At 39.2% G+C, this 25581-nt stretch overlaps 1 protein-coding gene across 1 annotated transcript in view; it reads left to right on the forward strand.

The window, feature by feature from the left end:
- The window catches only part of INTS7 (integrator complex subunit 7), a 44167-nt gene extending 26216 nt beyond the window's left edge, over window positions 1–17951 (forward strand). The window contains exons 14-20 of the mRNA XM_007426866.4: window positions 299–493; window positions 3147–3250; window positions 5980–6048; window positions 8075–8207; window positions 10243–10341; window positions 15394–15579; window positions 16203–17951. Of these exons, the coding sequence (XP_007426928.1) occupies window positions 299–493; window positions 3147–3250; window positions 5980–6048; window positions 8075–8207; window positions 10243–10341; window positions 15394–15579; window positions 16203–16505 (1089 nt within the window). The 3' untranslated portion in view covers window positions 16506–17951. The remainder of the gene's footprint in view (window positions 1–298; window positions 494–3146; window positions 3251–5979; window positions 6049–8074; window positions 8208–10242; window positions 10342–15393; window positions 15580–16202) is intronic.
- Window positions 17952–25581: the final 7630 nt, after the last annotated feature.

A 25581-nucleotide genomic window follows, 5' to 3' on the forward strand; every position in this document is an offset into this window, starting at 1 on the left:
AGCATCCAAATGATATTTGTGTGGTTATCTGTATGTTGAATATAATCCACCCCCTAGTACAAATTGCAACAACCTCAAAACATAAGCAGAAGCTACCATCTGCACATTCATTTGTATAAGTGGTTTGCTGCTTTTAATAAATAATCCCTCACTATCTAGACAAGCTCTTCTTTCCTGTTTGGAAAATTATTTCCAACCATTTGCTAGATTGTTATTTATTAACTTACTTACTTTTGCCTCAGATTATCAGCCTCCAAATTATGCCTTTACCTTATTGTTATTTTTTTTTTCCTCCCAGGCTGCCAGCACACCACTTAACCCTTTGAGCTTTCAGTGTGGGTTTGTTAAACTAAGGATTGACCTTCTCCAGGCTTTCTCTCAGCTCATTTGCACCTGTAATAGTCTGAAGACTAGTCCTCCACCTGCTATTGCCACAACAATTGCCATGGCTTCAGGTAGTGATCTCCAGCGATGTGGGCGTATTTCCAACCAGGCAAGTGTCCTAGTTTGCCCGTGTTGTCATTGTGTGAATATACTAATTTATCATGATCTCTGTGATTACTCACATGGATTGAGCCCTCTTCGAACCTTCTAGAGTCTAGAGAATTGCAGGTAGTCTCGTTTAGTGACTGCCTCGTTAGTGACTAGTCACAGTTACTACAGTGATGAAAAAGTAACTTTACGACCAATCCTCATATTTACAACCTTTGCAGGTCTGTAAAGCAAAGGAAAACTGAAGTAAGCAAGCACAGTCATGGTTTCACTTAGCAGTTGCTTACTTAACAACCAAGTTGTCAGTCCTAATTGTGGTCACTAAACGAGGACTGCCTGTGTTTAGTGGTAGCTCCACCCCTACAAGTTTCACATCACTAGTCATAGTTCCTGCTAAACCTCTTAAATTTATTTTAGATCACAACAGTGTTAGCACACCTGTTAAAATAAATTGTCTTTGTTTTATTTTTCCTATTTTTTTCTTAACTCTTCTTCTGGTTCCTTGAGTTATTCATAAGGAAAATGTGTCTTCCCATTGCAATTGTCTAATCCTTGACCCTATTGGCTCCAAGAGTCCCATTTCACAAGTTCGCATTGTGGGAACTAATTCTCTTCCTTGGGTGTGTGCTTAACAGTATTTTTCCATGCTGAAAGTCATATTGTAGTTACCTGAGCATTGCTAGTTGTTTACTAAAAAAGGTTATCATAATTTTTTTTCTAGTTTGTAAGCCACTGTCTGGGACCAAGCCTTAAGGGTAGCAGAATCAAAACTATTGTAACCCCCTCATCTTCCTGCCATGTCCCAGAAATTGTTTGGCAGCTTCCATACCTTTTCAAGAGATCAGTCAAGAGTACCCTAACCCTAACCCCACAAGATGGGTGGCTATATAAATCAAACTAGTAATAAATAAATAAATGCTCCATTGCCCACCGAAGATTTTTAGGTCTCTGTGCTGTCATTATTGGTACTGAGGAAATGACACATTGAGGATTCAAAACATTCCAAGAGGCCTGCTTTGCCTGATTCTGACCAAGGAAAAATGAAAAAAAAGGGATAAAAGCCTATCACTCCTCCAATCCAGCTCTAGCAGCATAAAGTTCCTCCCCACAATGGCATTCTCCAACTCTGTAACTGCCAGTTTCACCACTATTGGAGTCTAAGTCTTCATCAGCTTCTCTTCAGTCGTAGAAATCAATCCTAGAAGGGGGGACCCAAGATAGATGTCTCCTAAGATCTACTATCTGGACCACCCTCTCTTATCCATCCAAATAGTTGAAACTGAGACCTTTCTCTTCAGTTCCCTTGAGAGCTCTGAGTAGTTGGTTACACCCATTTTGTTTCTGAAGATGCTACTTCCCAATTTCAGTCAGTTTCTTGCTGTCCTGCTCTTCTAGGGCAGATCATTGGTTCTCTTAAAGTCCAGTTCAGTGGACCTTATACTCACAAGAACATCCCAAGATACAGCGTGCCAATCCATTACACGTATTACTCCATACCCTTCTTGAGATGGCGAAACAGCGCTGCTCCCTTTTGATCTCCAATCATTTCATTAGAATGACAGAGCAGCATAGTTAATTCCCACTGAAGTTATGCTGGCTGCTAAGTGGGCTCAATTTTCCACCTTCATGCAGTACTATAGACTGGATCTCTATTTCCTGAAAGGTACAACCTTTAGGAGAGCCATCCTCTATTCAGTCACTATATGATGTGACCAAACTGTCCCCCAGACAAGAAGCTTGCTATTCACCCATATGTGTGAATCACAGAAACCACAATGAAGTTACTTACCTGTAAGTTCTTCATGTTGTCATTTATGGATTCATAAACCCACTCTCGTTAGATCCTCACTATTGGCTTTGGGAAGCAGTTTTATAGGAACCATTTCCAGTCATTTGGTGCACCAGGGAGGGTCTGGGGCTCTTGATAATTCTGTAAGTTTTAGAAGGTTCCAAGCAAGGCTCTGTGCAGGCAATCCACAGATTAACACTTTTTAACTGTAGTTCCAGATAAATATCCTTTTTTTTTTTTTTTGCTTAGATTCATGTATTAAAATGAGGTTTTTGGCTATTAATAGTGATTATTCAGAGGATTCAGCTCTTTTTCATAGAATCACAGAATTGGAAGGAGCTTTGCAGATTATCAGTTTCAGTCTAGGAATCCACAGTAAAGAATCCTGGACAGATGGCTGGCTAGCTGTTGCTTGAACACATTCAAGAGTAGTTGGGTAATAAAATTCCTTTTTTTGTTTGCAAGATTTTTCTTAAGGTCAACTGAGATCTGCCTTCCTGTAACCTAGGGTCAGTATTCTATATCCGAGACTTTTGAGTGTAGAAAACTGATCTTAGTTGTTTTCTGTGATACATCTCTTGAGGTACTTGAAGAAAGCTATCATATCCTTGTTTAGGTATTATTGTTTCAGATACTTCACTACCACCACCACCACTTAAAGATCTGTTTAATAAAACCCTGCTGGGTATTCTCCCGTAAATGGAATTTGGAATGGTAAATAAGCAATAGGAAAGCATAGGAAAAAGGACATGCCAATATACTGTAAAAACCTTAGTTGAATTCTCTATGTATAATGTTCAATTATGACCAGGGTCTTGTTTCTGTTTCCCTTTTTCTCCTTCCCCTCCACTTTTTGCTGCTGCAGATGAAACTCTCCATGGAAGAATTCAGAAACCTTGCTGCAAGATATGGAGAGCTCTATCAGTCTTCTTTTGATGCAGACTCAGAAACTCTGAGAAATGTGGAGCTGTATCCTGCTTCTTATAATACAAACAAAGTTTAAATCTTTGAGCTTAATACTAAAGTCTCCACTGTATTATTATTTATGAATATTAAAAAGAGGGAAAAAAGAGAGCTGCTTGGAAAAAGTAGATAGGTATTTAGTGCCTTAACTTTTCCCTTCTCTGTACTCTGACCAATTTGCGGTGTTTATAAACATTTAACACACACCCCCCCCGCTTAAAACCATACTGTAGGTCAGGGTTCCTCAACCTTGGCGACTTGAAGATGTGTGGACTTCAACTCCCAGAATTCCCCAGCCAGCCATGCTGGCTGTAGGTGTAGGTGTTTGTATTTGCCTCGCTTCATGATGTGTTGTATGTATGGAAGTCATTATTGTTTGAATTTGGTTATCCTGCTTCTTCAAATACAGAGCCTGGATTTTTTTTCCCCAAAGGAGGATGCCTTGAATCTATTGTGGAAGCTTAGGAAGGGCAAAATTTGTGCGGGGAGTTCTTGGGCATTTATAGTTTGAACACGCTAGTTCCTTTTTAAAGTTAAGAACATAATTATGGTTGGCGTGCCAGAATTCATCACTGAGAGTACGCCTTTTATTTTAAGTCAAATTTAAGCTCTGTCCTATTTAATATAGTACATCCCACATTGTCTCACTATTAATTATGGTAAGATTGTGCAAACAAGTAAGTGTTCTAAGCCTGGAACAAAATTCTCTGTACTTCAGAGCTTTGTACCAAGCTGGGAGCAAACAAGACATTCCGTTCCATATTGTTGTGTTTTCATTTCTCTAAAGGTTGGAGAGTGCATAAGCCATTAAAGCAGCAGACACAAATTCCATCACTGATATGAAAAAGTTAATAGTTCATAGATTGTAATGCAATGCTCTTGCTGTATCTTCTCTGTGAGTCATGCTTTCTTTTTCAGATAAGTTGCTGAAAGCAAAAATGTGCTTTGTGCATGTATATCAAACCATGTACCTCTTCTCCCTTTTGGTTGCCAAACACAAAAACCACACTGCTCATTTATGTGTTGGGGTTTTTGATGACAAGTTACCAAATGAAAAATTGGGCATTAACAGATAGTTCCTGTTGCTGTGCTGTTGCGCATAGGTTGTAGATGAGTTGCTAAATGAAAAGAAAGAAATATGCTCAGGGAATGTACCACATTGGGGAAAAATCACAAGCCAGTAACCAGGGAAGTATATTTTTGCTGTTGTTTATCAGACGTGTTAAAGTGAATCCGTTATTGTTGCTTGCTTTATTTCATGGCTCAGCTCAGTGACTGTTTGCATGGGAATCTGAAAAAATCTGTCATTTTGTGGCTGGATATTTTGTAAAAAGGTTGAAGTTATTTTAGAAAGTCGCCTTCTGGATAGCTTTTCTGCACATAGTTGATAGGCAACATAGCATAGCTCCCATCCTAAGTACTGTTGTAGCCCCAGGACAAAAAGTAAGAGAGCATGAGAGAGTTCCCATTATACCTTATGTAAGAATACTCAAAAGTGTTTTGAATTTTAGTCAGTCAGAACATGGAAGACTCAGAACATTCCATTGTAATGTTTGACGTTACCGTATTTATCGGCGTATAACACGCACTTTTTTCCTTAAAAATTGGGGCTGAAACCTTAGATGCGTGTTATACACCGATACTCAAGCGGCAGGGCTGGGAGAGTGGAGCCTTCATTTGAACCAGGGCTGTAACCGGGGCAGCTCCACAGAGCAGGCGGTGGGCGGGCGGGCGAGCGAAAACTGGGGCTCCCCATTACTCAGGTGCTCATGCAAGTGATGGGGAGTGCTGGTTTTTGCTCGTTTGCCGTTCACCTCCTGCTTTGTGGAGCTCAGGCGTTCACGCGAGCGATGGGGGGCGCCAGTTTTCTTCATTCAAAGAAGTGCTTTTCTTTCATATTATGTATTTACCCTATAAGTGGTATAAATATTAATAAACAAAAAGTTCAGAGCTCCCTTTATTTTGGTTCCAAGTCATTTATTTTAAATTTAAGTTTTTTTACTCAAACTTCCTTCTTAAAATTAAGGTGCGTGTTATACCCCGTGTGTATTATATGCCGATAAATACGGCTAATTTTTCCTTTCGTTTTGTGCACACTCCTAGTTGCAGGCCACAGATACATGTTTCCTAGCTTTGCTACCCAGGATTTTTTTTTTCCTTAGCTACATATGCAAATAATTGTACTTGCAAATTTGTATAGGCAAAATATGCTCTCTGTTACCCAATGGGATATAGTGTAAAATTACCTTTTTTTGTAGGCAGTGTCTACAGGATTGCATGTTTAATTTTGCTTCGGGAAAGCAGGACTCTACCCATTTCTCCCACTCTGTTGTTTAAGACTCTCATTTGCTCCATTTATTCTTTTCGCAATGGGAACTGCTGCTACAAGTGAAGTTCCAACTGTGCATAGATCTCTCTTGCCTGCACATATGTCTGCCCTGGGCTGCTAGCCATATCCTGCGAACTGTTCTTTCAGGCCTTTTATGTCTTGTAGCACCAACTGCCAGCTTCTTCTGAGGTTTTGTTGCACAGTTACAAGAGAAAAATGCTCCCAGGTTAAGAGTACCCGTGGCTTGTTCAAATAAATAGTTTGACTTCTCAGTAACGTTACAAAGTATATCGTGTGTGTGTAACAAATTCCATTTCCCATCATTATTCAAATTCTTTTATGAATCAGATGATATAAAATAGATGTTGCAGCTTTTCTTTGTTAATATTCCTTAACATTACTTCAGGCAGCAGCAGAGTTGTTTATTAATATCACATGCAATTGAAGCTCTGATTTTAGATCCTGAATCTGCAAGGTATGTGTAATGCAGATTTCCTTTCATCATCCTTTTATTTGCTAACATTTTCACTAATAAGCATGTTCCCTCCATATGTTGGCTGGACATTTTGGGGACTAAAATCAGCATATCTGGAAGGAACAGGTTGGGGAAGGCTTACCCAGGCAGTTCTGGTATAAAATAAAACTATACAAAGTTGCTGTAAAAGAGCTCACATCAGCTACTTCCTGAATTGTTTATGAAAGCAGCGAAAATATTGCACTTATGAAAAACAGCTGCATTACATGAATATTTCTTTTAGGGACGTGCTGCATTTTGAATCTAAAGCCATACAGATGCTTTAGAGTGGACCAGGGCCTTGTCTTTTCCTAAATGCATACATATACAAGCAACTTTTCAGCTTTGAATCCAAAGAGCAGCATATCCCTAGTGTCTTCCTTCAGGAAATGCTTTTCACACTATCTTCTGCTAGCAAATGCTTGCATATTTCCTATTGAATATTATGAAGAGTTCTGGAGCACATTTGAGGCTCCACATTCAGCATTGATTTAGTCCTATTAGGCTTCACCATCAGTCCATATGAATCCAATGCTCAGCCTAAAATGTGGTGAGCTGAGACCTTTTTTAGCCCCCAGAATCCCCTTGGACCACAATTTCTGCTATTTTAAAGCAAGAAATATATACCAAAACTATTACATAAAACCTAAAATCAGCATCATTAAACAAATGGAAGAAACTCCCCCTGTACCCATCCTCCCCAAACTAGAAAAAGCAGATATTCCTGGCCTTTTCTGTCTTTTTGGAGGACAGTCACCATGTATTCAATGCATTGTTAAAAAGGCTGGACTTGAAGATATACCCCAGATATTTTGGAGATGTTTATATATTCAGGAAAATTAAGATGTTAACTATGAAATAGAAAACTGTTATGAAGATTTAAGCAGTGTAATGGCTTCAGTATTGGAGAGAATAGAAGAAACTATCCAAGAATCATAGAATCATAGGGTTGGAAGGGACCTTGGAGCTCTTCTAGTCCAACCCCCTACAAGGCAGGAGTCCTCATACCATCTTGGACAAATGGTTGTCCGATCTTGAAAACCTCCAGCGATGGAGCACCCATAACTACAGGAGGCAAGCTGTTCCACTGCTTAATAGTTCTTACTGTCAGGAAATTCCTCCTTATTTCCAGGTTGGCTCTCCCTCTGATGAGCTTCCACCCATTGCTTCTTGCCCTAAGGTGCTAAGGAGAATAAATCAATGCCCTCTTTCCTGTGGCAGCCCTTCATGTATTGGAAGACTGCTATCATGTCTCCCCTCATTCTTCTCTTTGTTAAGCTAAACATACCTAGTTCCTTTAACCGTTCTTCATAGGATTTAGCCTCCAGACCCCTTATCATCTTTGTTGCTCTTCTCTGCACTCTTTCTAGGGCCTCAACATCTTTTTTGTATTGTGGTGACCAGAACTGGACACAGTATTCCAAATGTGGCCTCACCAGTGCACTGTAGAGCAGTACTATCACTTCCTTTGATCTTGATACTATCTGTTGATGCAGCCCAGGACTGTGTTGGCTTTTTTGGCAGCTCCAGCACACTGCTGATTCTACTTAAGCAATGGTCCACCAGGACACCTAGATTCCTCTCATAGGCACTACTGTTGAGCCAGGTACTGCCCATCCTGTACCTGTGCATCTGGTTTTTCCTGCCTAAGTGCAGGACCTTACTTTTCTCTCCACTGAACTGCATCTTGTTGGATAGGGCCCAATGCTCAAGCCCGTCAAGATCCTCTGAATCTTGAATCTATCTTCTGAAATGTTAGCAATTCCCCCCAGCTTTGTGTCATCCGCAAATTTGATGAGTTATGTTAGCTTCCTGTTTGATATACTGTGTTTCCTACATTTAATTTTGCATAAATAATACTATTAATACTGTATTCCTTATTCTGCTTACTCTTTCAGCTGGGAGGCTCCAAACATGTGTAAGTACACACAGTGCTGTGTAGGAAAGATAAAATAATTGCACACCAAATATCTAAATTCTTTTACAGCTTTCAGGAATATGGCTCTGCTGGAGTGGCACATGCTGCAAGTGAATATGAAAGGAGAATGATGTCTGTGTTTGGCCACGTGTTGGAAGAAGTGGAATCGCTGAACCGAAAATATGCACCAGTATCCTACATGGCAAGTAATATCTGTCTTGTTGTGGACGCTTCTGGGATACTTTTACTTTATATTTCTAACAATGGCAAGTCAAAGTAGATTAGAAAAGTGTCAAGAATCAGGATTAATATTCAGTTCAAGATACAAACTAGAGAAGAAACTGCATTAAGGCTGAATAGTATATAGTGTCTGTTTCTTACATATAAAACACTCCAGCTTTTGGCCTGAGATAAGAGAACAGAATCCCCAAACTGAAAAGCTGAAACTGTTTCTCTATTCTGTCTTACTTTTATCTCATTTTTCAGAACTTAAATTTTTAAAATACACTTCAAGCTTTCATGCTGTGGTGGACATTGTGCAAAAAGTTATCTGTAGAACATAGTAGAGACCTTATGTAATTCTCCCGTCTTTGCTTTATTCAGTAATGCTGACTGAGTTTTAGCACAGCTTTTCACTAGTCTAGTATTTCTTTTATTGGCTCAATCATCCATGAATACAAGTGCCATTTATACTTGCTCCAAAAACAAAGTAGCAAACAATTCATGTTGCACTTAGTTTATTCTATTGTCCATACTTGGAACAAAACCAAGATTTTAGTTGTTGACTTCAAGCCATTTTTATTTGATCTCTTGGAAAAGATAGCATAGATTTTGAGATTTATTTGCATGTTGTACAGATAGACTTGAATTTTTATATGCATGGAAATGGGCATACACTTCTGAGGAAAAATTGAAATGACAATAGCATGTGAACAGCAGGAAGAGAGGACAATTGCCTCAAGGCTTGTTTGCATACTTTCCAAAGGCATCAGGTTGATTAAACAGGATGCTGGACCAGTTAGACTTTTGGTCTGACCCAGCAGGGCTAGTCTCTGTTCAGGTCCATCTCTTGCTGGCTACTTTGTTGACTGTAATGCAGCCTTTGCCAGAATGCTACCTTCAGATCTGCTGGACCTCAGCTCCTATAATACTCCAGCCACGCTAGAAAATGATTTTGCTAATTGGAGGATTAGTAGAATTAAGTCAAGATGAGCACCAAATTGGTGGTGACTGTTACATCAGATAGTCCTTTGTGTACCCAGTCTGGTATAGGGACAAGGGTGTTCTTCTCAGGAGTTGTAAATTTCCTTCCAGATTTCTTCCATTTCCAGTTTCCTATCCTGGAGCTGTTTTGATCTTAGTATGTTGTGTCTTGGCTTCCTAAGCACCAGGAACTTGTGCTTGAACCCTTTCCTGGATCGGGATGCCCTTCGAACAGTCACTCATGCCCTTGTTATCTCCCAGATAGACTACTGCAATGCGCTCTACATGGGGCTACCCTTGAAGAGTATCCAGAAGCTACAGCTGGTCCAGAATGCAGCCATGCGGGCTATTTTTGGAGCCCCAAGAAGGATCCACATAACACCATTGCTCCACAAGCTGCATTGGGTACCAGTTTGCTTCCGGGTCCAATTCAAGGTGTTGGTTATCATCTTTAAAGCCCTACATGGCATGGGACCAGGTTTACCTGAGGGACCGCCTCTTCCCCATGACTTCAACCCGTCCCACCCAATCACTCAGAGAGGGCATGCTCCAGACCCCCTCGGTAAAAGAGCTCCGTCTAGTGGGGTCCAGAAGGTGGGTCTTCTCTGCTGTAGCCCCCACCCTTTGGAATATCTTGTCCCCAGAGGTGAGATTGCCCCCCTTACTCCTGGCCTTCTGGAGGGATTTGGACCTGGCTCTGCCATCTGGCCTGGGGTGGGGAGGGTAGACATCAAGTATGGGGATGGCTAGCCCCTTAGAGGCCTGGCGTCTGCTGCTCTGAACCATCGGCCTCTTGGACTCTTTGTTTTTTAGTAATTGCTTTGTACAGATTTTAGGTTTTATGTAATTGTATATCTATTTATTGTTTTAATGAGTTGTGAGCCGCCTAGAGTCCCCCATTAGGGGGAGATGGGCGGAGATAAATTTAATAAATAAACAAACAAACTGAAGTGCTAATGCCCAAAGTTCATGCTGTTTCATATCCCTGTTGTAAACTATTAATTCTGATCTGACTTGCCATTCTTTTGTTCTAGCATACAGCTTGTTTATGCAGTGCAGTCATTGCCTTGCTGAAAGTCCCCTTGTCATTTCAGAGGTATTTTTTCCAGAAGCTACAATCAACTAGTATTAAGGTAAACTATATTTGCATTGAATTATAATTGCAGTTTGGGGGAAAAAATGTTATTTATAACTCCTAGACAGGCAGGCTGCCAGAATTGGCTGAAGTGAGGTGGGGACAGCCAATTGCTGCCTAAGCTCTGATTTATTAATGATGTTAGATTAGATTTTTTATTAAGTATCTGAGCTAAAATTCATATCTGAAATAAAGTTTTGATTTAAAAAATAATTTTAAATCAGTGTGTGTTCTGTTCTGTGTTGTAAGACAATTTTATGAAGAGCCTTGGTTACTTTTTTTAATTCAGTGTTGCCTCGTGGCTTAAAGGACAAAGACATTTTCTAGCAAATAAAGGTATTTCTTTTGAAGCAAGTATTTGCTGTTTCTTTTATGTATTGATGTGTGTGTAGAGGGGTGTTTTTGTTTAATGCTTCCTTTAGCTTATTAATGCATTTTATCATTTTTTTTATTTGGACAGCTTTATATGGAGAGATAAAACAGGATAAAACTATCTTACATAAATATACCAATATGGCACTTTGGAACTTTATTTCTCTAGCTTGGATGAGTACCTCAAGCCCACCTCTCTGACTTGATTTTTTAAGCAGTGGGGTTGCCCTACTGTGGTTTTTTGTTTTTTAAAATTCTGGTAATAGCCAGCAGACAGTGAATGAAGTCTATGCAAAATATAATATTCATAATTTATCCCATAGAATTAGTAGCAGATTTTAAGGGAAAATAATAGTTTCAGAAGGCTAATCAGGCTGTGTCACTGCTGAGCAGAGAGAAAGAGAGACATCAGTAGTGTTGTGCTTCTCTTTTGTCCAGACTGGAAATACTGTTTTGGCTTTCTCTCTCTCTCTCTCTGCTTTTTGTCATTCCAAGCTGATGATGGCAGGAAAACTATGGTGAGGGAAGGAGGTAGGATAGAAAGTAGGTGTGCAGAAAAAGTGATGGAATGTGGTAGTGACTGCTGCGAAATTAGGAGTGACAGAACTAATATTGGGTGTTGAATCATGTCTCTTTATTCTGTATTCCTATCCATGTTGAGGATCTAAAGGCAATGCATGAGGAAATCAAAGTTTCTTCCTGTTGCTTTCCTCCCTCCCTCCCTCCCTCCCTGATCCTTGAGTACCACAGGTTTCTGGCAGCATTTCTGAGATGATTTTGGTTTCTGCCTGCTGTACAATCTTTTAGATGCTTGACAGATTTCAATAGTTTGTGTTGAATCTCTTAAATTCTTGTGGTCTCTTTTACTGTGCTTTATTTTCCTGCTTCATGTTAATGGTTGCTTTATCGATTATCCATTTGGTATAAGATGGCCTCAGATGCCTCTTGTCTATTAACCATATATCCTGCTTATAAAATAATTATGCTACTAGACAAATATACTTATGTTCTCTATAAATGGATCATACATTAAAGGCAGTCATTCATCGATGAAGAGCATCTGGACACAATATAGCCAAAAATGTTTACCAATTATTGCCCAATGTCAACGTATGCTTGTTTTCCACATTCTGTAGAGACCTTAGCCACCTTGTAATTTTGTCATAGAGAGAGCATATCTTTCTCTATGAACAATGTTTGATACAAAAGATGCAGTTATATGCTTTTTTTTCCCAACCCAACATGAGGTTGCACAAAAAGTATGTTGGGTTAGAACTCTCTGTCAGCACAATACCTCTCTGAATACTGAACAAAAGAGGACCAAATGGGTGTGGGGAGAGAGGCTGGCAAAAGAATGGTTGATATTGAAAATGGGACCAGATCAGGCCAGGGGCTACGAAGAAAAAATTCTTGAAAAATTCCCAGAGTGCATCCCTGTGGAAGAGACAGTTGGCCAGCAGCTTGGAATGTTGGCAGCTGCTCCATTCTAAGCAGCATCTCCTCTGTTTTGGTCATATGACCCAGAGCAGAATATATGCAGTCCACCCTTTGCCTCCCAGTGTACACGTACACACAAACTCATGGCCACTGTGTCAAAGGTTTGGAAAGAAATCCTGAAGTCATGTTCTGCTTACTCTCCACGCTTTATTTTACCAACATTACACAGCGGAATATTGCTCTGTGCTACTGGACTTTGGTATAAGTTATTTCTAATGCAAAACAGTGCAATCTTTCTCCTAAATAAAAGGTGTACTAGTAAGTAAGTAAGTAAATGTTAACATCCAGTTTAAGGACTCCTATTCTCAGTTTCTTTCTAAATTTTGTGGTACCTGTGATGCTTGCATATGTAGAGAGAGAAATGTGGCAGTGTACAGGTCTCATTAGGATGGTGAAGGAAAAATAGCAGACAGCAGACAGGAGCAAAACTGTTTGCCTTCTCAAAGAAATATCTTTTATTGTGGTTCTGTTACAATTTCAATAAATAGGTCACTTGCACATGGGTTGGTGCTGCATAGAGGATGACGCTTTAGGAATGTTTTTAGTTATGTTTTTAAAAGCAACTGCCTGTGAATTCAAAAAGTTTCTTTAAAAGCAGATCTAACAGATATCTTTGATACCCATAAAAACTATGTGTAAACAATCTGTGTAGTGTTTGGTTTTGGAACATTTGTAATACATTTTGCATACTGGTTTAATTTATGCAGTAGATAAACTCAGTAGTAGATGGCAAGTTTTCCATGCAGAATGTTCTAGGCTCGCTCCCTAACAGGTAGCAGATGGTATACAATACTTCTGCATATCCCTCAGGAGAGTCATTGCCAGTCAAGGTAGAGAATAAGATTGGATGGTTAATGAGTTTGGGTGGCAAAGGACATCTTCCTGTGTTCTATTTATTTGTAATTTTGCAGGTTACAAAAGAAAGTTGAATGCACTAGAATGAGGTATTTGGAAGTATATTTGCTAAAATAGGAGGAGATATGGTCAAGAATGAATGGATGATGAATGAATATGAATGGAATACAAAAGCAACTGACCAATATGAAAATAGTAAATTGAGGTGGTATGGTTACATAGAAAGAATGAATGAGGATCGATTCACAAAGCAAATACTTGAAGAAAAATTGTATGGTTTGAGAGGAAAAGGAGATCTGAGAAAGTTGGATGGAATTGATGAGATGTATGAAGCAGCATATGGACATGGTAGAAACAATGAGGGTTTGCAACAATAGAAAGGAATGGAAAGGTGCAGTGAATAGTATTTGTGTGCTCTAGTTTTAGTCATGTTTCCTTTTCTTTTTCTTACTTCATGCCTTTATTTATTTATTGTTTTTGACTTCCTATTCATTTTTTGTGTTTTGCATAATGTTGCTTACCCTGAAAGGGAATAGCATGATAGTTACGTACAAATACTTCAGTATTGTAAATGGAATCAAAGTTAAAATAAATCAGTGCATATGCTGAAAAGATTATGCAAAACAAAGTAATCAAGCAGTGTGCAGAAAAATCCAGAATTTCCCTCAAACTGATTCCCTAAATGGACAGCTCTTCTCACCCTGCTGCAGAAGTTTACCTGATAAATCTCTCAAGAAAATAATTCCAGAGCACAGGTGCAAGCAGAAAAGTTTCTCCTTGCAGGAGGCAAGAAAATCTTTAGGCCTCTTTCAGGCAATCAGTTCATGTCTGTTTAGATTTGCTTGGAATGTGTTTACTTAAGATTATCGCAATCAAAACCTAAGGGCTTTTGACAACTGAGGAAGCTTACTTAAAACCTTGTAGAATGCTGCAAACGCCATGTTTAAGAGCACAAGTCTTTCCTGCAGTTGAGATTCTTGAGGTACTCTTTATACAGAGCAGAAGCAGTACACTGGCTTCCTCCCTGCTTTATTCCGTGTTACTGCAGTTAATATTTAAAGCTTCCAATATGGACAGGTCAGATTTCACATGCATATAGGCCTGTCTGATGGAGATTAGGTGACGAGAGGTCCATGCAGTTGACCAGCCTTGTAGTGCTGGGCTTTTAAAAGATTCAACATTAAAATACTGTGGAAGGAATCCATGCACATGCAATTCCCATGCTGGTGTCATAAAGCTTTGCTAGGTTCTTGAAAAGATGTGAAGAAGGCAATAGATTTACTTCTTATTTTGTCCACAGCATACAAATTGACACTAGTAGCCTGTGTTGCTTATCTGTCTTAAGGTTATATATTCTTTGTTCAAAAAAAGCGGGGGGCGAAGGGGAAATCAAGATGGAGTAGTGGTGAAGGTGCTGGACTAGGAAGCCATGAGTTCAAGTTGCCTCTTAGGCATGAAAGCTGGCTGAGTGATTTTGGGTCGGTCACTCTGTTTCACCCCAACCCACCTTATAGGGTTGTTTTTGTGTGGAAAAGAGGAGGCTGGAGCATTATGTATGCTGCCTTGAGTTGTACAAAATTAAGACAAGATATAATAACATACTTTACTTATGGAAACATAAATTTGAATATATTTGCCTTGTATACCTTTCTTTCCAAAATTCTCACTTTCTAAAAAATAATTTTTAAATTGGCAAGATCAGAGGGCCACACTAAGTTTGATATGAAGGTCCTTCTTTTTCATATCTCAGCCAAAGTGAATGTCCTTGATACTTTTCCCTGTCATGCTAATTTTCGATATATACAGTGGTCTCCTGATGGACTTACAACAAAAGATTCATGAAATAGATTTGATCAGATTATATTAATTATGGAGTAGTTATTGCAGACCTCTCCAAACTTAGTACTCCTCAGCCATGCTAGATTACAAATCCCATTAACTCCAGTATCTGTGTGGGCTGAGATAATGTTCAGTGAAATAGAGAAACTTATTGAAATTCAGATTAAAGTTTTGACAGTTTGGAGTCTTCTGTTTCTTTCAGACAGGACATTACTCATGCAGTGAATGCACTGATAATAAAACAGGTCCCCAATGCCCTTTTCTTGACCAATACTTGTTGCAATACCTCTCTTCTCTTCTCTTCTCTTCTCTTCTCTTCTCTTCTCTTCTCTTCTCTTCTCTTCTCTTCTCTTCTCTTCTCTTCTCTTCTCTTCTCTTCTCTTCTCTTCTCCTTTCATCTTGTTCTAGTTAATTTGTAGTAGCCTTTGTATGTTTTCTTTTCCTCTGAAAAATTTCCATTAATAAATATAAATGTTGCCTATTTCAGCTTGCCCTGTCACCCTCTCCACGTAACCCTGCTGAGCCCATTGTGGTTCAGAATAACCAACAACTGGCCTTAAAGATAGAGGGAGTAGTTCAACATGGCTCTAAACCAGGCCTTTTTCGTAAAATTCAATCCATCTGTCTAAATGTATCATCAACCCTGCAGAGCAAACCTGGACAAGAGTACAAGGTAAGAAAAAGCATGACAACATGAACTGTCAACTCTTCTGCTTCATGAAACCCATACAGAATTAGAACTGGGATCTCACTCCACTAGGCTGCAAGAATTTTTTACACCTCAAGTACGTGCTTGTCTTTTAACATGAGTGCAAGCTTCTGTGATGATTCTGGTCCCTTTGAAAATGAGACACTTGAATAAGATGCTGATCCTGATACTAAGTTCATATCCCCATGATGAGCATCACATCCCTGGGAAGATAATCCTTGTCTTCACTTGCTCTGTTGGCAGGAACATCGAAGTGTTCCTAGTATTCCAACAAGCTTAAGAATGTGCAGCTGTTTGACAACAAGAAACAAATCTTGCCAAGTGAAAGAGGGCTGTTCACTAGGGATGGGCAAGAAGAAGTAGGGACAGCTCAGCAATTTTGCAATACTATAACTCAGAAAAAATAGGTAAATAGCTTCATATGTTTTGCTTAGACATGCTAAGTGAATGTGGGAGTATTTGTTGCTTATTTGATTCACTTCTGGTTAATAGTCTCTTCAGAAAACCTAGTCTGTATTTATAGGTGAAATGAAGCATTCAGCATTCCTTTAAACACTCAGTTGCCTGATGCTTGTTTTCTTCCACAGATGCCCATCGACAACCTAACTAATGAGATGGAACAGATGGTGGAGCCTCACAATGATTACTTCAGCACACAATTCCTCTTGAACTTCATTGTTGTTGGTACCCATAGCATCACAGTGGAGTCCTCAGTTCAAGATCTCAATGGTATTATATGGAAGACAGGGCCAAAAACCACACTATTGATTAAATCTCTTGAAGATCCATACTCCCAGCAGATTCGACTTCAGCAACAGCAGGGGCAGCAGCTGTCTCAACAACCACAGCAGCTGCAACCACAGCCACGGACAGCATACTCCCGTTTTTAGCTCTCACATATCAATCAAGGGCCTATGTCAAAAGCATTCCAGTTTATTTGGAAATTTGTCCTTTCCCCGGGGTTCACATTTCTTTCTCTGTAACAGCAGCAGTCTTAATTCTTCTTTGTTTCTTTAAGTGCAATTTGTATCTTTGAAATGCTGTGGGATCACTAATATGACGGTGGATTAAGGCAATTCATGTGACAAACTGGTTATGCAAAGTGGTTCTGCTTGAAGTTCCAGTTATCATCTTCATCTCACTTCATTAAAATTTTGCCCTGGTGGTGTAGTATAAGTCTTAGTTGGCCTTTTAAAAAAAAAACCCAGTTTCATGTGATGTCTTTCATGTAGAGGGTTGTCAGTCACTAGAAGAATGGGATGGACTGAATTCATCTAGAAACTGCTTACTGGTAGCTTTGTGCCAAACCAGCTCATCTAACCAAGATTCAGTTTATGTGATGAGCTGGAGTCTAGTTGCACTGCATAACCCAGCCAATCGCTTTAGTCTAGTTTCATCCCCTTCTCTCTTAAGCTGTGTTCTACTTAAAGAAAACTTTATCTGAATTAGTTCTTTATGAAGATCACTGTGGAGCCTGGGATAATGATAGTTTTAATTGGTATCCCAATTCATTCATCTTCATCTGCACTGCCTGTGAGAAATCCTTCTCGGTGAGTGAGCAAGGAGATCTGTAAGGATTTTTGTTTGGATTGCAGTCATAGTAGCTCTTTGAATCAACCAGTTCCCACTTCCTGCTGAATATGATTTTGAATATTATACTATGATTTTGAATGTTACACTTACTCCTCCATACCTCAAAATAATACTACCTGGATTGAAAGTTAATATATAACATAATGCATCTAAAAATGGGAGTATTCTGATACAAAGATCCACACTGAGAAGGTGGCACTGCTGCTGTAATGAGAGAATATATTCTAATAGTGATAGAAGGACAATGCATGACTGGTAACCTGTAATCTGAAAGGGATGTACTTTGCATGCTGTTATTAGTCCCTTCCTCATACAGGCCCAGTAAGTATCCTGTTGAGAAGATTCTCCCATTAGCTTCTTCATTAATAAAAACTAGCTGATAGATATGAAAGGAAGTCAGTGGCTCTGAACCATTCTGATGGGCATATACCATAAATGGTTTGGGGACTGTATGTCATAGTAACAAAGGAGGAATTGCCCTTGCGATGCGTCTAAACCTCTTTTCAACTGCCAATCATTTGTTCAGTTGTGGAAAGTACAAGCATGCTTGTGGAGATCCTCCCTGCCTAATTCAGTTAAAGTGAGTTAGGGTATGTTTGTGTGGTAGTTGCTTTTTAGCGGGAGGGGTTCTTTTATATTGATGGTATGGAAATTAGTCAAATAGGTTTTTATTAATTAAATTATTACATGGCCTTTTCTTATGTACATGCCAGTCTAATAAACTAAATTGTTTTCAATTTTCATTTGGTTATAAAATATGGAATTCTTTGGGAAGAAAAAAGGCATCACACACACACGTACCCATTATCCAGTCAACACATCTGTACATACACCATCATAATGCAATAAATATCGCATCCCGGTACATATTGCAGTTCTAAGAACTGTGAGTCTGGACAGGACCAATGCAGTCCTAATCTTCATAGCTTCAGGAAAACTCTGCTTTGGTATGATTGCTTTGAAATCCAGTATGTATGTATGTATGTATGTATGTATTTATTTATTTATTTATTTAATATCCTGCCTTTCATTCAGAAGCTTATAGCACATAGATAGTGCTCCCTCCTACTTTTTCTCACAACAACCCTGTAGGGTAGGTTAAGCTGAAAGACACTGACTGGCCCAAAGTCAATGAGATTCTGTGGATGAGGGTGGACTAGAAATTGGATCAACCAGTTCTAGTCCAACTCCTTAACCATTATACTATGTTGATTCACTATATTAGATCCATTGGTTGCCTTTCTCCTTGTCTCTAACACATTTCTCCCAGGGTGTGCATATTAGTGTATGGAAAAGCATTGTTGATGGTTCATAAAATAAAAAGTGTTAGATTGAGTTCCATTCTGTGTTTCGGGAAGACTTTCATGCCTCCTTTTCCATGAACCCAGCAAGAGGAGGCTTTTGCACAATCTTTTTTTTTAAACCCAACAAAGGGGTTCCCCCAAGCAGTCTTCCCTTGGGAGTGACTGAAGAGTGGGAAGGGAGGCTACAGGCCATTGGGGAGATTAAGCGGAAGGAAGAACATTCACACACCTCTTAGCCATGTTGTAATTAAATAAGGGCATGAACACCACATTCTACCCATGAGGTTTTCACTAAAATTCTTGTCTGAAAATTTCCAAAGCAAATTCTCTACATTTGCTAACTTAATATATTATTGGTAAACCACTTTCAGTGCCTTTACAGCAGAACGGTACATACTGTTAGGTGAGGGCATTTGGGTCTAGACTTGTGGATGACAACCAGCTCTGACATTAGAAGAAAGGTTATGTGATGCCTAAATAGTTGCTTGAATGCAGTGATGGACTGGATGAGCTTCAGCAAGTTGAAAGGGAAGGCAGAGTCCAATTAAAAAAAAACAAAAACTTCCTAACAGGAAGAGCAGTTTGGCAGTAGAACTGATTACTTGCAGATTGTTACCTGGTGGCATCACAGAGGCAAGCCACTGCATTAGGCTCCCATGTTCCATGAAACTCCCTCCCTTCTGTATGAAATAAAACGGATGTGTTTTAGGTGTCTTAAAAGTGATTATTTTTATGTTGGTCTTCCCCACCTGTTAACTCCCCTGGTATTTGTATGCATTTGATGCCCCACACATGTACAAAAGGGTGGGACCTCAGCTGCACTGTTGTGCCTGGCATCTTGATCTTTTTGACTTCTCCTTCAGATGACCCAGAGCTACTAGTGCTGATCCTTATAAATTCCAGGCTGCCATCTGACCAGCTTAAGATCATTAATAACCTTGCCTGTGATACATATGTCTCTTTTTATTTTTCGAGTCTTGATTCCTCAGCATGATGATTCACTGCCAAATGTGGAAATTGCCTCAAAAGAAGCACATGATATATAAGTCACTGGAAAATTCTGCCTAATGTGCTATTTCACACATGGTGTAAACTGATCCAGACTTCTCCATCCTTGTTCACTGTGTTCTCATCAAGGTACCTTGTCTTGAACACATAATTTTTGAAATCTCTGCTCTCCATGAGACTGCTCTTCGAACATAATACTGTAGAAATTATAGTCAGTGCATCTATAGGGAACTAGATTCAGCAAGATTGTTCTAGATCCTCTTTGATTAGAAAGAAAACCTTTACCTACAAATGGAAGCTCTTTCCTGTGACAGATTTATCCTGGCAATCCTCTTATTAATCCTTAGTCATGGACGGGGGGATAAATCTAGCAGAGGTGTAAAGACCTATTTAAATGTTTCTTTACAAGCTCACTGAAGGAAAGTATTGCTTCATGAATATACGTAGGAGGATTACCAAATTTTAGAATTGTGATTTTATTGTATAACATGTTCAAAGATTACTTTTTCATAATATTAGAAGAATGTTATTATAGGAAGCTTGCAAAATGTTTTGTAAAGAAACCCTTCAGAATAATTATGCTGACTGTCCAAAAGATAAACTCTGAAAGAAAACATTTACCCCCTTTTCATACATTTCTTTTATAGAAAGAAAAAGGGATATATTAGAGATAGTGATAGCCTGAGCGCATGTCAGTACACTGAGTGACCTAAGTATTCATCAATGCACTGCATATGCCCCCTAATCAGATGAATGCTGGCAGCACTATGTTGGCTTGCAAGGCAGTCTTGGATTAAAAATAGTTTGCATGGAATATTGAGAGTATGCTTGGGGTAAAATTACATTGTGATATATTGACTAAACTGGGCAAAACTGACCAGTACAAAATGACCCCCTGAAATATACAAATTTAGCAAAAGCACAAAAATTACTGGGGGGTTGGGAGAGAAAAGCACCAGTGAAAGAAAAGGTTTAATTGAGACTGAACCACACTCAGATATCATTGAATACGGAAGTCTCTTCAGGTATAAAAGCAGAGAACTTGGATAGAGATGAATGGAGCATGCTTGGAAAGGCCATGGATGGCTGAGTGGAATGTTCAACATGATCACCCAATAACATGCTACTGTAAGTCTCACACGTGGAATTCACTTTCTATCCTCCTGGATTGATTGGCTCTAGTGAACTCCACCTACAGTATTTGTAGCTGGACAAGAAGTCACTAGTGGCATGACTAGACCAACCTTCCCCACTCGTGCGCCCTCTAGAAGTCATTCACACTGCCTAATAGTAGGGCTAGCCCTGCAAACTTCCTTTCTTCATTTTGGGGCATGCCTATACCACGTAGTTAAATACTTTTTTCATCCTTGGGGAAAGTTGCAAATTCAGTCCTTGCCATCATCAGCTGAAAGAAATCTTAGGTGACGGGAATACCCTTTATTTGAAAATGTGGATGACCATTTTCATTTGGAATAGATCACTGTGTTAATACAATGCAACTTTTAATTGTCCATCATCTTTCCAATCTTTCCACTGCCCAGCTTGTCCTGATAACAAGTGTTTTGTTAGTGCTAGACACCTGAGGCATAGAGCACCTATGGTTAGAAATTTACTTCCTTTGGAAAAGAAGAGCCAAGGCTTTTTGCACATCAGTTTCATGTAGCTTGAACCACATCTTAGTGGTGCTCTAAGGTGGGCGGCCATACAAATCTTTTAAATAAATAGTTTGAGCAAGATTTAAGCTATGTAAATAAATAAGATGTATTCTCACTGCATATAATGAAGATTTCTCGAGCAAGCTAGTGCCATTATCTCTGTTGCTGAAAAATGATGCCAACCCTCATTCTAAATTTAATTTGCATTGAGTACTTGTGATTGCTAGCATATTTGCAAGCAAACCTCCAGCTGTACTCTCTAAGCAGAGGCTGTGCAGAACCACCTTTTTTCTGTTGCCCTCTATGGATGTGAAAGTTGGATTTAGAAGTAGCAAATAGGAAGAATATCAATGCATTTGAACTTTGGCCTTGGAACAGACTTCAAGGATATCATGGTCAGTCAGGAACATAAACAAATGGATCATAGCACAAACCAAGCGAGAATTCTCATCTGACAAACTATTGACTAGGCTCCAACCATCATAGTTTGGACACATGCAGAGATCCAGTTCCCTTGAGACGTCCATCATGCCTGAAAAAAGTTGAAAGAAAAAGGAAGACAGCAAGTGGCAAGTTGGATGGATTCAATTATTACAGCAATTTATATTTGATACGCATTAAGGCCAAGTTGAAGATAAATCATCCTGGAAAGAATCTATTTGTGTGGCTGCTAAGAATTGACACTGACTTGATGGCACTTAATTAACCTATAACATGTTGAATGATAGTCAACCATAGCTAAATGAATATAACTCATAAGCCAACCACATTTTAGCATAGCATGCTTCTCAGGTATTCGCAGATGAAGCTCAGAAAGAGCAGGTCCTGTTGGAAGATGTAACGGTATGTGGGAATGACTTTGGGAGATGGGGAGAAGAGATGCTACTTAGGGAATGATCAGATAAGAGGAGGCATAGCCCATAGCTGCATAATGGCAAGAGAAACAAACTCAGAAAGGAACCTCCCTAACTTATCAGGCTGTAAAAGAGATGGCGGGAGATTTGTACTTTCAGACTTGCAAGATTCTGTTAATGTAGCCTTACAATAAAGTAGAATTAGCTCATCTGGTCGTGGTTCCTACCTGGGAAGGCTGACAGAAGATGAGCCTGTAAGTCTGGAGCAGTCAGATAATCAGCCACCTGTTGCAGAAGTATAGCAGCAGGCTGAGTCACCTGACCTAGAACCTGAGCCAGAAAAAATCCTCAGCCCTTGCATGAAAGACCAAGTGAGAAGAACAGATGTTCAATGAGGCTCCTCAAAATAAAAAAGCATGATTCAGAAAAATGCACATGTCTGAGTCAGTGCTATAAAAAATGGTCTTGGGAGTCTGAGTTCTGTTGCCAAACAACTTTCCAACCTTGGACCTGACCTCCTTAAAGTAGATTCCCTAGGTGACCTTTGGACTGGTATAAGACCACACTGGATTTTGGATTTGTCTGGAACATTGGCTTCTGAAGTAAGATTTATTGTTTTCCAGAGCTCTTGCATTCCTGCATTGTGGTGAGATTTATAGTCACCATAAGGAACTCTGACTTCCTACAGTTGCTGTTGCTGGCACAAGGCAGCGTTGTACAAAGACAACTCATATGGCTTTGTTTATCGTTTAGTGTGAACCCAGGATATTGAATGAACCATGCTATGCATTGTGCAAACAGTCTAGCCTAGAGCATCCTTCTCTGTGATGGAACTACAACTCCCAGAATTCCCAGCCAATATGTCCAAACATTTACAAAATAAGACATAATAGTTTTGAACACTATATAGTTCTGTGCTATATGATTACTGCCTCACTAATTAAGTTATTCATTCTTGAATCAGTAATTAATTTCCGTGTTTCCTAGGAGCAGTTCAGGACACCCAGCCTAGACAGGCCTGTTTTGCTGCACAATCAGTGTCAAGCTCTATGCACAAGGGGAGGGCAAATCCTCCATGAAACACAAATAAGCCTGAGGCAGTATTACCACATATAAATTTGCATATTTATCTGGTCAGGATGTACATTTCAAATGATATAGCAGTTACTTAATTACTGGATTCACAAGTTGGCCTAAACCTTGGTTTGCTTAACTCTGGTTTATTAAAAAAATTCTGCTGACCAAGTTCACACGATGCACTAACCCAAAACCACAGTATGACTTTCCTTCCTTCCTTCCTTCCTTCCTTCCTTCCTTCCTTCCTTCCTTCCTTCCTTCCTTCCTTCCTTCCTTCCTTCCTTCCTTCCTTCCCCCTCCCTCTCCCTTTCTCTCTCCCTTTCTCTTTCTTTCTCTCCTTCCTCCCTCCCTCCCTTTTTTGGGGTAGGGTAGGGCTGTGGAGGTTTTGAATTCTATATGTGGAAGAACAAGAGAGACAAAAGTTAATGGGATTAATGGCTCAAATGCTGTATGCACATACATATAGCCCAACTGATTAAACAAAATCCTGAAGTTGCACAAGGACAGTGAAAGCAGAATGAGTAAGTAAATAAGTTGGAAGTGTATTCAACAGAGACTTGCCCAACAGGATAAACATGGGCATTCTGCTTTCTAACAAACAGTAAAATAAAATAAAATAAAATAAAATAAAATAAAATAAAAGGGTGTTGAATGGTATATTTGTTTATTTTAGCAATCCATCTGACCCATTTCTCTTACAACCATTGCTTGGTTCCAATGGAAAGCCTTTAAAATGCACTTTCATGTGTAATTGTTACAAAACATTCCTTTGTGCAACACTGATCTAAATGTTGCAATGATAGGTTTGTCTGTGTTTAGCTAGTACTGTAACTGACCTTCAGAACTGGTAGCACTAGCCATTTTCTTCAGTCAAATCTCTACTTGTTGGGCACAGCAAAACGTTGCCAGCTGAATATAAGCAAAAAAAATGTGTGGAGACACACCTCTGCATTAATCCTATGGTTGGTGATTAGGACTGTCCTGTGCTAGACAAGTTAGTCTGTCTCTGTATCTTTCCTGCTACTGTCTTTTGTTCAGTTTGATTTCCATAAATAATAATTGGGTGTTGGACAAGCCTGTTCTATGTGAATTTTGAAAACTGTTGTGAACAATGCCAGATATAAATGCAAAAATGGTTAAAATAATATCTGATTTTTAAAAAGTAAGTTTGTATTCTACCCTAATCTGGTTCTGATCTAATCCTTATTAAGCCTTTTTGCATTACTATCAATGGCAGCTACCTTTGAAATGCAAATAGGAGTTTCAGAGAAGTAATTTTTGTTAGACCATGGCAGGGAGAGAAGGATGGGCTTGTACATTGTGGTAAGCCATGACTTAATCATATTATTACTAGCTATCCCTAAATGTAATTTAGATTTGGATTTTTAGATGCACCAGAAACAGATCATTTTGGAGATTACCAACCAGCTTTACCTCAGTTGCAACTGATTACTAGAGGACATGTAAAAGTTAATTCACAAACTGATAAGGATTCAGGAGACAGTTTTGTGAACTCCTGCAAACTCCTCTATTATCAGTGAAAAGAACCACCTCCTTCTTCATTCACAGAAGCCATTACTGTAGAAAGAAACTGAAAAGGTTTCTGCAGTAATGCATTGGGGGATATTTTATTTTCTAAATTAGAAGTAGTTCAGTTGATGACATCTTGTAATCCTATTCCTTTCATCTCAATAAATCCTGTTAAAGAAGGCTCTGTAAAAGCCTTGCTTGTAAGAATTACTTCTAATTCTGCCAAGAGTCTGACAAGAAATCTATCTGGTTTACTTAGCCAAGCAGCAAGGTCAGGTGCACATTGCTGATGATTACATAGTTTAAATTAGTATAAGAACCCCTTCTTGATGGTGGAGACAAATTGTCTGCAGAATTCACCATTTCAGGACAAGAACATTCCAGTGGACACTAATATAGACCATTTTCCTTCCAGAATGTTCCTATTTGTTCCTTCTGACCATAGTTCCATTGTTTTCTGGAAATAAATCTTCCACAATAAGTAGCTTGTGGTGTGCTGGTTGTGGTCCACCCTGAAGCAGCATACCTGGGATCCAAAGTAAATTGTGTAATCCATTTCAGGGCCAGACAATATCTAGAAAACTGCAAATTACTTCCGGTTCTAAAAGATTTACTTCCAGAAAACAAATGATCCATGTCCAGAATGGCCAGACTGGTATGGTCCAGAAGAAAAATTAATTCCAGTGTTTTCCAGAAAGTTTTGATTCTGGGATGGTGAGTTTTGCACATTTCTAGTGCAGACCATTAAAATTTAAGTGTGGCATTAGGACCAATAAGAGCTATAGCAATAATTGCTGTCTAATTAATTTGGAAAAGTAGCTGAAAAACTAGATGTACAGATGCCCACGGTTTGTAGTCAGGTAAAGTGGAAAAAGATTACCTCAGTGATAATTTAGTGTTTTTAAAAATACCACTTTGACCCTTGTGTCATCCTTAAAAGTTTTA

Source organism: Python bivittatus, unplaced genomic scaffold (genome assembly GCF_059951505.1).
Source record: "Python bivittatus isolate LINGU-HERP-01145 unplaced genomic scaffold, Pbiv_v1 ctg000020_np1212, whole genome shotgun sequence".
Classification (NCBI taxonomy): domain Eukaryota; kingdom Metazoa; phylum Chordata; class Lepidosauria; order Squamata; family Pythonidae; genus Python; species Python bivittatus.